This window comes from Phocoena sinus, chromosome 20 (genome assembly GCF_008692025.1).
Source record: "Phocoena sinus isolate mPhoSin1 chromosome 20, mPhoSin1.pri, whole genome shotgun sequence".
Taxonomy (NCBI): Eukaryota; Metazoa; Chordata; class Mammalia; order Artiodactyla; family Phocoenidae; genus Phocoena; species Phocoena sinus.
The window spans coordinates 48188515-48203113 of NC_045782.1; the positions used below are offsets into that span (position 1 = coordinate 48188515).

The following is a 14599-nucleotide window of genomic DNA, read 5'->3' on the forward strand; positions in this document are numbered from 1 at the left end:
GTTAAGGCGAGCAAGCTTAAAAAAAAAAAAAGAGGGGCAAGCTTGTACAGCAAGAAACTAACACAACATCGTAAGGCAATTATACTCCAATAAAAATTAAAAGGAAAAAAAAAAAGGAGAAAGCTTTCCAAAATGACATACAGAAGCTGGACCCTGTGGCCTTGTCAGGTGGAACCAGGCACGGAAAGCCCGGTGCAGCGGTGTCAGAGCAGGATTGAGGGCCTCCTCGCTTCTTTGTGGGTTTTGCATTTCTGAAATGTTTTAGAATAAATACGATTTTCTCTCATATTCAGAAAAATAGTTTTATTTTTCTGCTGAAAGTTTAAACTTACTTTGTAGAACATTTTCCCTTTAGACTGCAGAGAAGGCATAGGTAGCAGGGGCTCAGGAATCAGAGTGTGGGGGGAGGAGCCCTGGCTGGAGGAGAGGGCAGGACGAGTGGGCAGACAAGGAGGTCTGTGTTCACGCACCTGTGTGGTCTTATCTCAGGCATTAGGCTTCCAGATGCAGCCAGGGTCCCCCTGGACTTGCTCATGTAAGCTGGGAATCTGGATTTAACCCAAGCTGGGAGTGGGGGCAGGAGCAGAGACCTGGGTTTCCAATTTTACTTGGAGGAGTAAGCCCAATGTGGGAATATGGGTTCGTGTTCACTGACACTGCCTTTGCAAGCGGAAGACTCACAGAAATGCAACTGGAAACGCTGACATTTGACTTGGTTTAAACTGCTGGGTGGCTAAAAAAAAAACATTCCTACAATGCTGGCCTGTTTCTCTTAACTGGTGTCTCTGAGGGTAGAAAGATTTGAAGCCCCTGATGATGCACAAAACTGATCTCCTCCTTGGGGTGGGCGCTCTAGGGCCCGGATGACTCCAGCCTGTTGCTGATGGACCGGCTGACCTTGAGCAGGGCCTCCTGGAACTGGGGGTGCTCGTCCTTCACGTGGTGGAGGATGCTGCTGATGCTGGCCAGGCGGTCATCCAGCCGCTTGAGCTCTGCCAGCAGTGACTGCTTATCGCGGAGCAGGAAGATGTAGCGCCCGTCCTTCACGGCCTGCAGGTGCTTGAGGCGTGACTGCAGGGCCACGAGCGTGGAAAGGTTCTTGGGTGGGACAAGAGACCCCGTGTCAGGCTACGCACGTTAAAGAGAGGACACCCTCTGGGCTGGCACGAGCTCCAACTCAAGGACGTGCCAGAGGAGAACTTTGCAGGAATGAACAGCTGAGGGTGCTGAGTCTCCAGCTCCAGGCAAAGAGGCTGACATGCACGGGGTGGAGCCTGGACCCCCGCCCCCCGCCATCCAACCTGCCAGGGGCCAGGCCCGGCGCCCACCACTCCCATCTCAGCTGGTCAGGCCCCGAACCCTGCAGCCCTGCTTGACCCCTCTCTTCTGCTCACACCACCACATCCAATCCAGCAGGAAATCCCACTGAGGCGACTTTGAAATTATCCGCAGAATCTGACGGCTTCGCACTAGCCCCAGGCTACCCGCGTTCCGTGCTGTGTTCCGTGCGTCCCCATCCTCCTTAAGTACCATCATGGCCTCAAACAGGTTCCCGTGTCCACTCTTGGCCCTCCCATTCCACACTCAACATGAGAGCCGAGCGATCCCGATAACCCCAAGTTACTCCTCCCCCCCAACCCCCTCCCTGAGGGAGAAGCCCCTGGCCATGGTGGTGCACCCCCCAGCGGTGCAAGCCCAGGGGCCCCAGCAGTCTCCAGCTCCTGCTGTACCTGGGGGTGCTCACTCCCTCGCTCCCTGCAAGTCTTGACTCCAGTGTCGCTTCCCCTGTGTGGCCGTCTCAGACCACCCTACTTACAAGTGCAGCCCCCACCCACCCGATGCTCCTTCTCTGCCCCCTGTTTCTCCGGAGTATCTATATCACCATCAGATATATGGTATCTTTTTTCTTATTCGTTTTGTTTCTCACCTGCCCTCCCGCCCTCAGAAGGGCGCCCTCTATTCTAGTCTGCTGCCCTGGCACCCAGGACCAGTGCTGGCCCATGGAGACTTCATGGGAAACATGAGGTGGATGACAGCACCTCAGCTGTGATCAGCCTGGGCTTAGCTGGGCCGGAACGGGCCTTGCTGCTGGGTTCCTGTGGCCCTGGTGGCCCTGGGGACTTGTGCACCTGTCGCTTGAGGGCTGCCAGCTGGTACAGGTCAGCTTCGAGCTCGTCGGCCTTGGCCTGCATCCTTGACAGCTGCTCCTGTTTCTCCAGGAGGGAGTCGCTCACGGATTTTTGAGTTTCTTCCAGTTCTAGGATGGTTTGGGTGCACTCCTCGGTGGCCTGGGGGGTTAGACAGGAGCATCCTGGGACCCTGCCCACCGGTTACTCAGCCGACAGAGCAGAGTCAGGCTGGGAGGACCCCAGGACCCTCTATGCACATGATCCAGGAGGATTCCCAAAAAAGGGGTGCAGGAGAGTATTGGGGGTGGGGAGGCCAGCAAGGGATCCCTGGCCAGACCCTCTGTGGGGTGGGGCGGAGAGGAGTCCGTCACCAAGCTGGGCAGAGGAGGCCCCTGGGGAGCCACGAGGTGTTGAGAGGGATGGACGCCAGGAGTGGCCAACGTGGCAGAGAAATGCACAAACCAGGCCCGGAAAAGGCCCCTCTGCGCCTCCAGTAACATCCAAATGAGCAGTTGGGATCAAGTCTGTCATTTTCAGCTACCTTCCCTCATACAGGACTCCCCCTACAGGGGCTATTCCAACATTCTCCATTCAGTCCTCTGGGTGATGCCATGAGGTGAGGACCCATTTCACAGGTCAGTAAACAGAGGCACAGAGAGGTCAGACAACGTGCCTGAGCCATGAGTGGAAGAGCAGGGCTGGGACCCACGGAGGGGCTGGGACCCACGGTGGGGCTCCGAGGCCGCTTTCTGTCTCATGTAACCCTCGCCTCTCAGGGAGGGGCCACTGCTCCTATCTCCACTGGCAGACGAGGAAAGTCAGGCGTGGAAGGTTTCTATACGCACTGAGGCCACACAGCTGGTCAGCAGGGGCTGAGGGAAGTCTGAGCCCACAGCCCAGCCTGGTGATCACAAAAGGCGGGGGCACTTGGGCCATACAGCTGGTCCCGTCTCAGGGCAAGGCACACATCACATGCTCAGTCGATGTGGACTGGTGGACGGGGACATGGGCTCGAGTGGGTGCCCTCCACGTACCCGCTGGCCCATCCCCACCACCCACTTGGGGTCAGTGACACAGGGACTCGTGCCCTTCACCAGCACTCCATACTTCCCTGATGCCATTTCTGTTAGGCAGAAAGGGGCAGAAATAGGGCCGCCTCCAGTCCTGAGCTGCACCCTCCCTATATAGATCTTCTGTTAAACCCAAGACAAACTCCCAAAGAAAGCCCCTATCAGAGCAGGACGTTAGGGGCACTCGGGAAGCACCTACTGACCTGACACCCACTGTATCTTGACCCAGAACCAGCACGTGGGGTGTGAGGCTCAGGCTTTTGTCCCCAGCACAGAAGAAAGCAGCTTGTCTGATTCTGCACCCGAGCTCCTCCCATCACCCCCAGCCCCCACTGTCACTTCTCTGTCTCCTAAAACAGCCCTGACACAGCAGCTGTGACCATAGCTCTGGGAATGAGGGGCAGAAGAAGAGGCGGTGAGGCAGGTGGGGCAGGGAGGGACCGGCCGAGAAGCAGGCAGGAAGGACAGAGTGAAATCGCAGCCCAAGCTGGGGAAAGTACATCAGAAATATGGCCCTGGCCAGTGATGCCTGCACGCCTGCCAGCGGGGCTGGTGACACAGGCTGACCACCTGTGGACAGGTGGTCCGCAGCGTGGTCCCTTCCCAGTCGCTCGGCTCCCCTACCTTGTGAATGTCCCTGATCTTCCGTCTCAGCTCGGTCTGCTTGCAGTGGAAGTCTGTGCGGGTGAGCAGCTTCTTGTCCATCTTGCACTGCCCCTCGGCCCGAGTGGAGATGGTCTCTCTGCGTGCGACAGCCAGCTCCATGTCCTGGATCATCTTCTCCTGCTGCTTCAGCAGTTGGCCGTGCTTGACCTGGGCGCACAGAGCAGGGGGACCTCCCACCACATCCAACTGAACCATCAGGGAACCCACAGGGGTGATGTCCCCAGGGGAGAAAGGAACCTGGGGGCTTAGTCAGCTGGTCAGAGTGATTTAAGGTCCATGTAAAGAACACCAGGCAAACAGGGCAACACTGAGAAACCGTCAGAGACCGGGGCAGGTGGGGCGACATGAGGACTAGATGTGGCTCAGGGTTGAGTCCTGGAGCAGAAGACGGACATTAGCCAAAAAGAACGGTGAACTCTGGTTAGGATCTGTAGTTTGGTTAACCATATTACACCAAGTTTAATTTCCTCATTAGGAAAAACGCACCATGGTTTTGTGAGATGGTGGTGTGTAGGGCCTATAGGGCCTGGGGCTGGGGGCTGGGTCGTGGTGGGAGCTGGGCTGCGAGGGGCGCCAGGGAGCTTTCTGCAGGGGTGGACGTGCTCTGCGTCTCCATGGGGTGGTGGCTGCATACGTGTGCACTGGACATTTAAAATAAGTTCATGTTACTGCATGTAAATTACTCCTCAATAAAGTTGATTCAAAATAACAAAAGGACAGACAGGCAGGAATCCCCAAGTTAAGTTAGGAGTGATGGTGGGAGGCCTAGCCCACGAGGTTAAAACAGAGCAAGGGTGACAGTAACCAAATGCTCTGTGCTGGCACGAGCCCGTCAAAATAACTGTCACAGCAGAGCAGAGATGCAGGACAAGGATGGCATCCTCATCTCCATCCATGTGATCAACGTGGCCGTTCAAATCAGTGAGAGAAGCACAGATCATCTGATACATGCTGCTGGCATAACTCACTCCCCAGCAGAGGGAAAATACAGATGGACCCCTATTCACAACATATCCCCAAATAAATTCCAGGTGGATTCAAGATCTAAGTATGTGCAAACAATTGACAAAGCTCAGGAATCTGTTTGTGTAACCTCAAGCTGGGGAACCTTCTTAACAGTACCGGAGACCCAGGAGCCATACAGGAAAAGACAGATACACAACTAAACACTAAACACATTCTGAGCTGAAAGAGACCATAAAAAAAAATGTGTAAAGGCAAGCAGTAGACCAGAGGTAACGTTTAGAATAGGTATTAAAGACAGGGGTTATTAACCCCAATATACAAGGAGGTCCTAAAAATTGCTAAGAAATAAGAAACAGGAAAATCAGGCAAAGATATAAACAGGCAGCCTCCCAAGGAGGAAACGCCAAAACACACACATAAATGTACACACCGGCACACGCGTGTGCTCAATCCCCCACGTGTAAACCAGCAACGCAAATCCACTGAGAAACCCCTTTTCATGCAGTGGGTTGTCAAATATTATAGACGGAGAAACAAATGAGTGAGTTTAGCAAAATCACAGGAACAAAGTCAATGAAAAAAAGTCCGTTGTAGGGGCCTCCCTGGTGGCACAGTGGTTGAGAGTCCGCCTGTCAATGCAGGGGACACGGGTTCGTGCCCCGGTCCGGGACGATCCCACATGCCGTGGAGCAGCTGCGCCCATGAGCCATGGCCGCTGAGCCTGTGCGTCCAGAGCCTGTGCTCCGCAACGGGAGAGGCCACAACAGTGAGAGGCCTGCGTACCACACACACAAAAAAGAAGTCCATTGTATTTCTGTACCTTAACAATGAGAAACTGGAATTTGAAATTTTTAGAAAGTACCATTTACAACAGCACCAGAAAACACGAAACACTTAGGTATAAATCTAACAAAACATATGCAAAACCCGAATGCCGAAGATAAAAACACTAACAAGGGAAATCAAACAAGACCAAGTAAATGGGGAGACAGATACACCTGCTCATGGACTGGAAAACTCAGCAATGCTAAGGTGTCAATTCTCTCTAAACTGATCTGTAGCCTCAAATCCCAACCATGATCCACGCAGGAACTTTTGTAGAAATTGACAGGCTGATTGTCAATGTTTTTGGAAAGGAAAAAGATATTGAATGGACAATTTTGTAAAAAAGAACAATGCTGGAGAAATCACATTGGACAGAGCCACAGAAATCAAGACCGTGTGGATTTGGGCTCTTGGATCAGTGGACACAGCAGAGCCCAGAAACAGACTCATGAAAACAAATATGGTCACTGATTTCCACAAGGATATCATTGTAACAATTGTTTTAGTGACAAAACAACAAACTGGAAACATTCTGAATCTTCACATCAACCTAGGAATGTTTCATTAAATTATGTTATATCCATAGTATATTCTGCAACTGTTAAAGAAAGATAATGTCTGGATTATTTTTTAAAAAATAAGTTGCTGAATTATATGTACTATTTTTGTTACGGAAAACAAAACAAAACAAAACCACAGGGCTTCCCTGGTGGCGCAGTGGTTGAGAGTCCGCCTGCCGATGCAGGGGACACGGGTTTGTGTCCCGGTCCGGGAAGATCCCACATGCCGCGGAGCGGCTGGGCCCGTGAGCCATGGCCGCTGAGCCTGCGCTCCCCAACGGGAGAGGCCCGCAAACCGCAAAAAAAAAAAAAAAAAAAAAAAAAACAAAACCACAACTGGGGGGCAAGGGGGCGGTAGTCCCGTCCGTCCGTGTGTGTGTGTGTGTGTGTGTGCGTGCCTGTGTGGCTGTAAGCTCTGTGGTGGAGGGTTTGACTTGCTGCCACTTCTGCGGTTTGAAAAGTCAGTTAAATGGAGTGGTTTTCTAAAACTTATCAGCAGTAGATGCATTTGATCAGAATTCCTCTGGACTCAACAGCTAGCGGGGTTATTATTAACCACGTAATTATAAAAGTGATGTCACATTTGTTTTTATTACCTGCTCTCATTTGTATCCTTAAGGCCCTGAACCTTTGGCTCAGTGACAGCCTGTGATTTAATTACCAGCCTTTTCAAAAGGGAATGAAATCCAGCTAAAGATGACAGTAGAGAGAAAACATGGCTCGGAAGGAAAAGGTGGGTGTGTTCCTTGAATCCTGTTACTGAGTGAAAGTCTTTCTGGTCCAACAGTGGGATACATCTCACAAATGCGTCGTGAGATTGGTGAGGGGGGGAGGTCACAGCCAGCGTTTAAAAATACTGGAGTGCATTGCTTGTACAGAGTGAGGGTAAAATAGTTCATGAATATTGTGCAGACAGCTGTGTGTCCTGTAACCATTTCGGTGCAGTTAGAACAAGAATTGGACAGGCCCTGACACAGGAGGTCAGCAAAGGGAACAGCAAGTTTCCTTGTGCTTGGGCTGCAGGCCGCTGTGCTGGAGTGGTTTCCTCCCAGGACCCCGAGCTCCCAAGCTCCCCACACCTCCCTCCTCCCACCCACCTTCATCCTGTGGATCTCGGCCTTCATGGCCCGGATCTCTGTCTGGCCCGTCTCGGAATCCACTGAGGCGCGCATCTCTTTTGCCAGTTGGATTTTTTTGTCCCAAAGCATGATCTGGTGTCTTTAAGGGAAGGAGAGGCAGTGTAAGAGCTGGAGAACGAAGGGGCTTTCTTTCTGATGCTTTGGTGAGCGCTGCGTGCTGTGCTTGGGGTGGGCACCGAGCACAAGGAGCAATGTCTGTAATGGGCTACGGGAGACCCTCGCCTTCCCGTCCATGAGGGGCGCCCTCACCTAGTAGGTGGCCTGGTTAATTTGTAGGCAGCCAGGCAAGGGTTTAAATAGAAACAAATGTTACCATTCTGGTACCAGAAGGTGAACTCAACCCCAGTGCCCACCACCCTCACTTGGGGGCCGGGGCAGGGGGCTGGGGCAGAGGAGAAAACAGATATGTAACTTTAGGAGAAACTGAGAAAAGCAAATATAAGTGACAGAATTTGATATAAGAAGAAGTCAAAAGCCTAGATAGACCAACAGCCTGAAAGCTATTAAAATGTTAGCAAAGACACATGCCCCCCCACCCACTGTGGTCTGAATGTTTGTGTCCCCCCACCCCCAAATCCACACGTTGGAATCCTTATGCCAAGTCTTGGGATGGTGATGAGGTCATAAGGGTGGAACCCCCATGAATGGGATTAGTGCCCTCATAAAAGAAACCCCACAGATCTCCCCCTCTCCTGCCACCCTGTGAGGACACAGCAAGGAGTCTGCAACCCAGAAGAGAGCCCTCACCCGACCATATAGGCACCCTGATCTCGGACTTCCAGCCTCCAGAGCTGTGAGCAATAAATCCCTGTTTATTGTTTATAAGCCCCAGTCTGTGGTGTTCCATTGTAGCAGCCTGGAGGGACTAAGATCCTCTGCAAGCTCCAGGTGGTGTTATGTGTAGATTCTGTCAAACCACAGGGAGGGGATGATCCCTTTGCCACTCAGCCCCTTGGCAATCACATGGCACCAATCAGGGTGCACGCATACAGTGCCTGCTCAAGAGCCCTTTTGCAACTGGAGATACAGATCTACGTGCCCCGATGAGGAAGGACATCACAGAAAAATATAAGGTTACTTCAAAGGGGGACATAGAGAGCAATCTCATTTTTGTTAAGAAAAAAACGAAAGAAATACACAGAGAAAATGGTAAAGGAAGAGGGTTGGATTAAGTGTGAGTCTCCTTTCTACTCTGCACACACTGTTACAGTTTAAAATGCTTACCGTTGGGTCTGGATTACTCTTACAATCAGGCACCAGAAAGATCATACAGTTTTTAAAAAGTCTGTCCCAAAGGAAGCCACTCTATTTCCAGCCACCACGATCATGGGTTTGGTGGGAGGGCTGCCCCGAGCTCAGGAGACAAGAACCCCACTCTTCTCCAGGATCCCCCTCGGGTTCCAGAGCCGCCCCCACCCCCTGGGCCGGTTTACGTGGACGGTGGCCTCCCACGGCTCCACGGGGCAGCAACCCTGGGACGGGACGTGCCCGGCACTCACTCCGCCTCCACCAGGCTGTTGAGCACGGCCGCCTTCTCCTCCCTGAGCTCGTTCAGCTTCTCCTGCATTTCGATGGTCTCTCGCTCCGAGGCCTGCATGGGGAGGGGGCGGCTGAGGGTGGGGCTGAGGGCGGGCGCACACCTGTTCCCCCGCCTCGCCCCCTGCCTGCCCACCACGGGCGGGAGCTCAAGGGGGAGCCCACCTTGAGCGCACGCACGAACTCGCCCTCGGTGGCCAGGTTGCCCTGCTGCAGCTCCTCGGAGGTGCATCGGTTCTGGTTCACCAGCACGTTGAGCTTCTTCAGGTCATTGTCCAGGTCCCTCATGTGCCGCTCGATCTGCTTCTGCTCTTTCTTCTCCTGGTCGATCTTGTCTGCGGGGAAGGCGGCCGGGGGTCGGGGGTGGCCCCTGGGGGCTGTGATCCGGGTCTGTGCCCAGAGCGCCCCCCGGCCCCGCCGACCTTCGGGCACCCCCGCCCAGCCAGAGGAGGCCGAAGGGGACAGGGTTGGCGCTCAGACACCAAGCCCCTAGGAAAGACCAGCCAAGCTCAGGGGCAGGGCCGGAAAGCAACGACCCTGACCACCAACAGGGGGGTTTGGGTGGCCCAAGGGCAGGACAAGCAGGCGGCAGGACCTCCGGGAAGAAATGGGCATGATGTGTTCAGGCCGAGTGGGCCCTGGACACCGGACAGCACTTCCTGTGGGGCTGCAGGGCTGGGCTGACCAGGTGGGACCAGGTGGGACCGGGACACCACAGCAGGTGCTGTGGAGGGGGGCTGGGCAGGGCAGCTCACTTTCTATCCGTAGTTTCTTCTGCTCCAGGATGTGGATCTCCTTCTTGGACATGTCCAGGGAGGCCAGGTGTTCCTCGCGCCCCTGCGTGGCCGTCACCATCTCCTGCTGCAGCCGGAGCCAGGTCACCTGGGCCTGCGTCACGCCGGCGTTTTGCTCCTCGATCAGCTTGGTCAGCCTCTTGATCTCCAGCTCCAGGGGCCCCACTTCTTCCCCCTGAAAGTGATGTTCACCAGAAAGAAGAATGAGCCTCTAAATCTGGGTAGGCTGCCGAGGGTGGGGACCCCTGAGATCATGTATCTGTACGACGAGTAGGGGGTCTTTACTCAGAGGAACCAGGGACCCTGTCATTGGGTCCCTTCCCCTGAGGGCCCAGGCCATATGGACTGACCTGCTGTGGGAGATATGGGTCTGGGGGTCTGTGACCCCTTCCCCTCCCTCCACTGGCCGGGCCCCACCATGCCCCAGTCTTGGGGCAGGGGCAGCAGGGCCTCTGTCACCCAAAGGGGCTTTGCAAATTGTCTTTTAACAGCACACTGTCATGGGTTAGGGTCTTTACTCCCTTGGAATCCACGCAGGTTGCAGCTCTGAGACCGCACTCTGGTGTCGAGGTCTACCTAAGAATGCGCCCCCAGCTGCTCATCCCGTTCTGGGACTTGAAGCTGTTGGTGGGTTCCTCAGGTCAGCGATACCTGGAAAACCTGCAGGACTTCAAGCCCCAGACTCATCAGACCACTTCACTTAGAGCTGCAGTCAGCGGCTGAGATCCCGCCTGCTGCCTATCTTCGTATAGCCCGTGGGCCGCACAAAAAATCAGAAGAGAATTTTGTGCCAGGTGGAAGTTATATGGAATTCAAACTTCAGGGGCCCTAAGTAAGGTTTTACTGCACACGGCCACACCCGTCTGTTTACGTACTGCCTGTGCCTCCTCACAGTCGCTGGGGTGGGGGATTGCAACAGAGACCATCTGGCCTGTAACACCTGAAATACTGACTATCTGGCCCAACAGAGAAGGTCTGCAGACAGCCCTGAGTCAGAGCACTTGGCACAGACACGCGTGCTTCACCTGTATGATTGGCGGGGACAGGAACGCGTGTGTCCTACGTGAGTTCGTTTCTGAAATAAGAAGTTCCTGAAATGGCCAGGCATGGATTATCAACCTGAGCAGCCTCTCCCGGCCCTGGGGTCTTACCCCGAGTTCAGAAATCATCTGCTCCAGCTGCTTGTTCAAAAAGTTGATGAGGCCTTGCTTTCTCTCAATCAGGATTGTGCGCCTGGAGATTTCATTTTCACTGTTTGCGATGAGGTCGTTGACTTTTTTCACTTCCTTGTCCAGCTCAGCCAGTGTCTTCTGATGCGTGTCCAGCCTGCAGCTGGTGTTCGTGATGTCCAGGGTGGTCTGAGCAATGTCACCGTCAATTTTGGAATGATGTGTCACCTGAATTAGCAGAAGGAAACATGTCTGAACTTTTTTTCTCTCTCTGGGAGGCTCCAAATGAGCTGGTTGGCTTCTTGTTTCCTTGATCATCCAGGTATTCATCTGGAGAAATTCCAAAAGATAATCAGGAGAGGAGGATGTTGGCTTTCTCTCCACCTCATGACCTGTCAAAGGACCTACTTGTTGGAACCCTAATGATTTCTCACAGAAAAAGAAAGCTAACATTATTGTCTCTTCTTATCAAACAAACAGTAACGTGCATTGAAATGGGGAAATGTGAAAATACAGATGATCACCCATAAATCTGCCACACAGTTAGCCAGCATCACTATTTAGAATCTATCCTGCCTTCCTGACTTTGTATATAAACCCCTTTGGCCCCCCACCAAAAGAAAAACAGGATCACACTCTACATATAGGTTTGTAAGCCACTTTGCAATTTGACAACTTTCAAGTCATGTCATTTTTAATGGCTGTGTAATACTCGGTCATATTTGTAACAGAGATTAGGAAGCAAGTCACAGCTGTCCCTGGGAATGTCATCTGTTCCACAATGATCATGGGGCACTGCTCTTGACAGCTCATGTGTTTTGGTGAGGAATACCAAGATGCCTGCCTTCTTTGAGCTTGTCAATCTCTTATCAACATTCCAACTCTAAATGATGCTGTGACAAACACCAACTTCTAATTTCTATTTGATGGGACAAATGTCCTTACATTTCACTGGAAAAGCTGGACACAGTCCTTAAGAGAACAGATTGTACTTTACTGGGGCTCTCGCCAACCTTGGTTCTGGGGGTGGGAGCTTCAGCCCGGGGCAGAAGTGCCCAGGGCTCTGCGGGGCTGCCACTGTCCTGAAGGCTGGGCCAGCCCACCCTGCCTCCTCTGTTGGCTTCCGAAGACAGATTTGCTCCACTCTTTCCTACCATGGAGGGTGGATCATAAGGATACTTGTGAGAATCAGGGAGGGAGGCAGCTCGGGCTCACTTTGGGATCAGGGGCCCTTGCCCCGAGCTGTGGCTCTGCCTTGACCTTGCTAGCCAGCCCCTCGCCGTTGGCTGCCCACTAGTTCCTGCCCACGAAAATCCTCAGCTCTCTACCAGCCTGTGGCTCCCATCAACTCCTGGTCTCCCAGGGTCATCTCTGCCCCTCCCCACACGACCCCAGCTGGCTCTGTCACACATGCACTCTCTGACCAGCCATCGTTCATGGCTTTCCAGAACATTCCTAGGTTTAAAGCCAGACCCTGCCAGCATCTCAAGTCACCCAGCTCCTTGCGGTCACACCTTGGTCCCTCTGGCCCCTCTGAGCTCTGGCTATCCACCCGTCCCTTTCTTTGCCAAGACCATCCAAGGTCACTGGGTCTTCACAGGGGCCCTGCCTTCCTCTCTACCCCAGTGCTAGCCACCCTGGAAGGGCTTCAGCTCCTAAGTCCCCTTTCAGCCACCAACCAGGCCAACCAGAGCACCCCGACCTCCCCTCAGTCCCCTGGGGCTGTTTGTCCCCTTTGTTGAGACCACCCTGGCCTCCTCCTGGGACATCAGTACTTGCTCCTGAACTAACTGTGTAGGCCCCATGGTTCACCTGTGCCTGCCCTCCCTCTGGACCCAGCTGCGTATGATTCTGTCCCTCCACAATCTCTGCTCCTTGTCCCAGATATGCCCACCCTGTCTGCCACCAGCCCATGGGGTGTAATGAGCAGTTTGGGAAAAGTGCCCCCTTTCCAGAGCTGGACTTGCATCTGCTGGCTATTGTTGCAACAAATGCTGGCCCAGGACCCTTTACTGCCCTCCTGTGGACATGGGTGGTAGTACATGGGCTGCCCACCAATTGTTGTAACAAATGCTGGCCGAGGACTCTTTACTGCCCTCCTGTGGACACGGGTGGTAGTACACGGGCTGCTCACCAATTGTTGCAACAAATGCTGGCCCAGGACTCTTTACTGCCCTCCTGTGGACATGGGTGGTGGTACACCTGCTGTCCACCAACTGTTGCAACAAATGCCGGACTAGGACTCCTTATTGCCCTCCTGTGGACATGGGTGGTAGGACATGTGCCACCCGCCAATTGCAACAAACGCTGACCCAGGACTCTTTACTGCCCTCCTGTGGACACGGGTGGTAGTACACCTGCTGCCCACCAATTGTTTCAATGAACACTGGCCCAGGACTCTCTACTGCTCTCCTGTGGACATGGGTGGTAGTACACCTGCTGCCCACCAACTGTTGCAACAAATGCTGGACCTGGACTCCTTGTTGCCCTCCTGTGGACATGGGTGGTAGGACATGTGCCACCCACCAATTGCAACAAACGCTGACCCAGGACTCTTTACTGCCCTCCTGTGGACACGGGTGGTAGTACACCTGCTGCCCACCAATTGTTGCAACAGATGCTGGACCAGGACTTTACTGCCCTCCTGTGGACATCGGTGGTAGTACACATGCCGCCCACCAATAGTTTCAATGAACACTTGGCCCAGGACTCTCTACTGCCTCTCCTGTGGACATGGGTGGTAGTACACCTGCTGGCCCACCAACTGTTGCAACAAATGCTGGACCTGGACTCCTTGTTGCCTTCCTGTGGACATGGGTGGTAGGACATGTGCCACCCACCAATTTGCAACAAACGCTGACCCAGGACTCTCTACTGCCCTCCTGTGGACACGGGTGGTAGTACACCTGCTGCCCACCAATTGTTGCAACAAATGCTGGACCTGGACCTCCTTATTGCCCCTCCTGTGGGCATTAGTGGTAGTACATGTGCCGCCTACGTGGGTGGCTGGGGAAGAGGGACACCTGGGGGCCGGTGGGACCGGCCTCTGTGGTGCTGCAGCCAGGGCTGGGCAGGTTTACTTCACACCCACCACACTCCATAGCTTCTCCAGTACACACTGCCCCCCCATTTTTGCTCCCAGCAGGTAGTCTTGCCCCCACTTCCCAAGAATAAGAACTGGAAGTACTCCACCAGCGTCAGCTAGGGCATCTCAAGGAGATCCAGGCAGGGGCGGTCTTGGTTCCAGCCCTGTCCTCTCCAGTTCCTTAGCACACCAGGCCGGGAGCGAGCTGGTCTCCTCCCAGGTGTCTGGGAGGGGTGAGGTGCTTCAGGCTGCTAGTCAAGTAGACAGCAGCCCCGAGGCAGGGGGTCACCTCACAGGAAGAAGCCAAAGAAGAAATTATTTAAGTAACAAATTGCTTTTCTAAGAACACAGGGACCCCCACTCAGAGAAAAGCAAGACCCCTGGGGGAGCAAGAGAGAGCTCATGAAAGGGGTAGGGGTGGGGTCCCCAGGCCAGGTGGGCCAATCATATTCACTCAGGATCTCCAGGCACACCTGGGAGGCAGAGGCTTGGGCAACTCCACAATCGCTCCTACCAATTTGACCAGGGTTTTCTGCTGCAGCAATTTATCCTCAGACCTGTGGACAAAGATGTGTGAGCAAGCATGTTCAGTGCTGAGTTATTATAAAGTTTAAAACCTAGAAACAACCTGTGTGTCTAATGAGAGAACTGTTGAACAAA

General features: G+C 53.7%; 1 protein-coding gene across 1 annotated transcript in view; it reads right to left on the reverse strand.

The window, feature by feature from the left end:
- Nucleotides 1-316: 316 nt before the first annotated feature.
- The window catches only part of CCDC40 (coiled-coil domain containing 40), a 42227-nt gene continuing 27944 nt past the window's right edge, over nucleotides 317-14599 (reverse strand). Inside the window, 8 exon segments of the mRNA XM_032618088.1 lie at nucleotides 317-1098; nucleotides 2130-2288; nucleotides 3824-4012; nucleotides 7314-7434; nucleotides 8855-8946; nucleotides 9057-9226; nucleotides 9647-9860; nucleotides 10837-11082. Coding sequence (XP_032473979.1) covers nucleotides 853-1098; nucleotides 2130-2288; nucleotides 3824-4012; nucleotides 7314-7434; nucleotides 8855-8946; nucleotides 9057-9226; nucleotides 9647-9860; nucleotides 10837-11082 — 1437 coding nt within the window. The 3' untranslated portion in view covers nucleotides 317-852.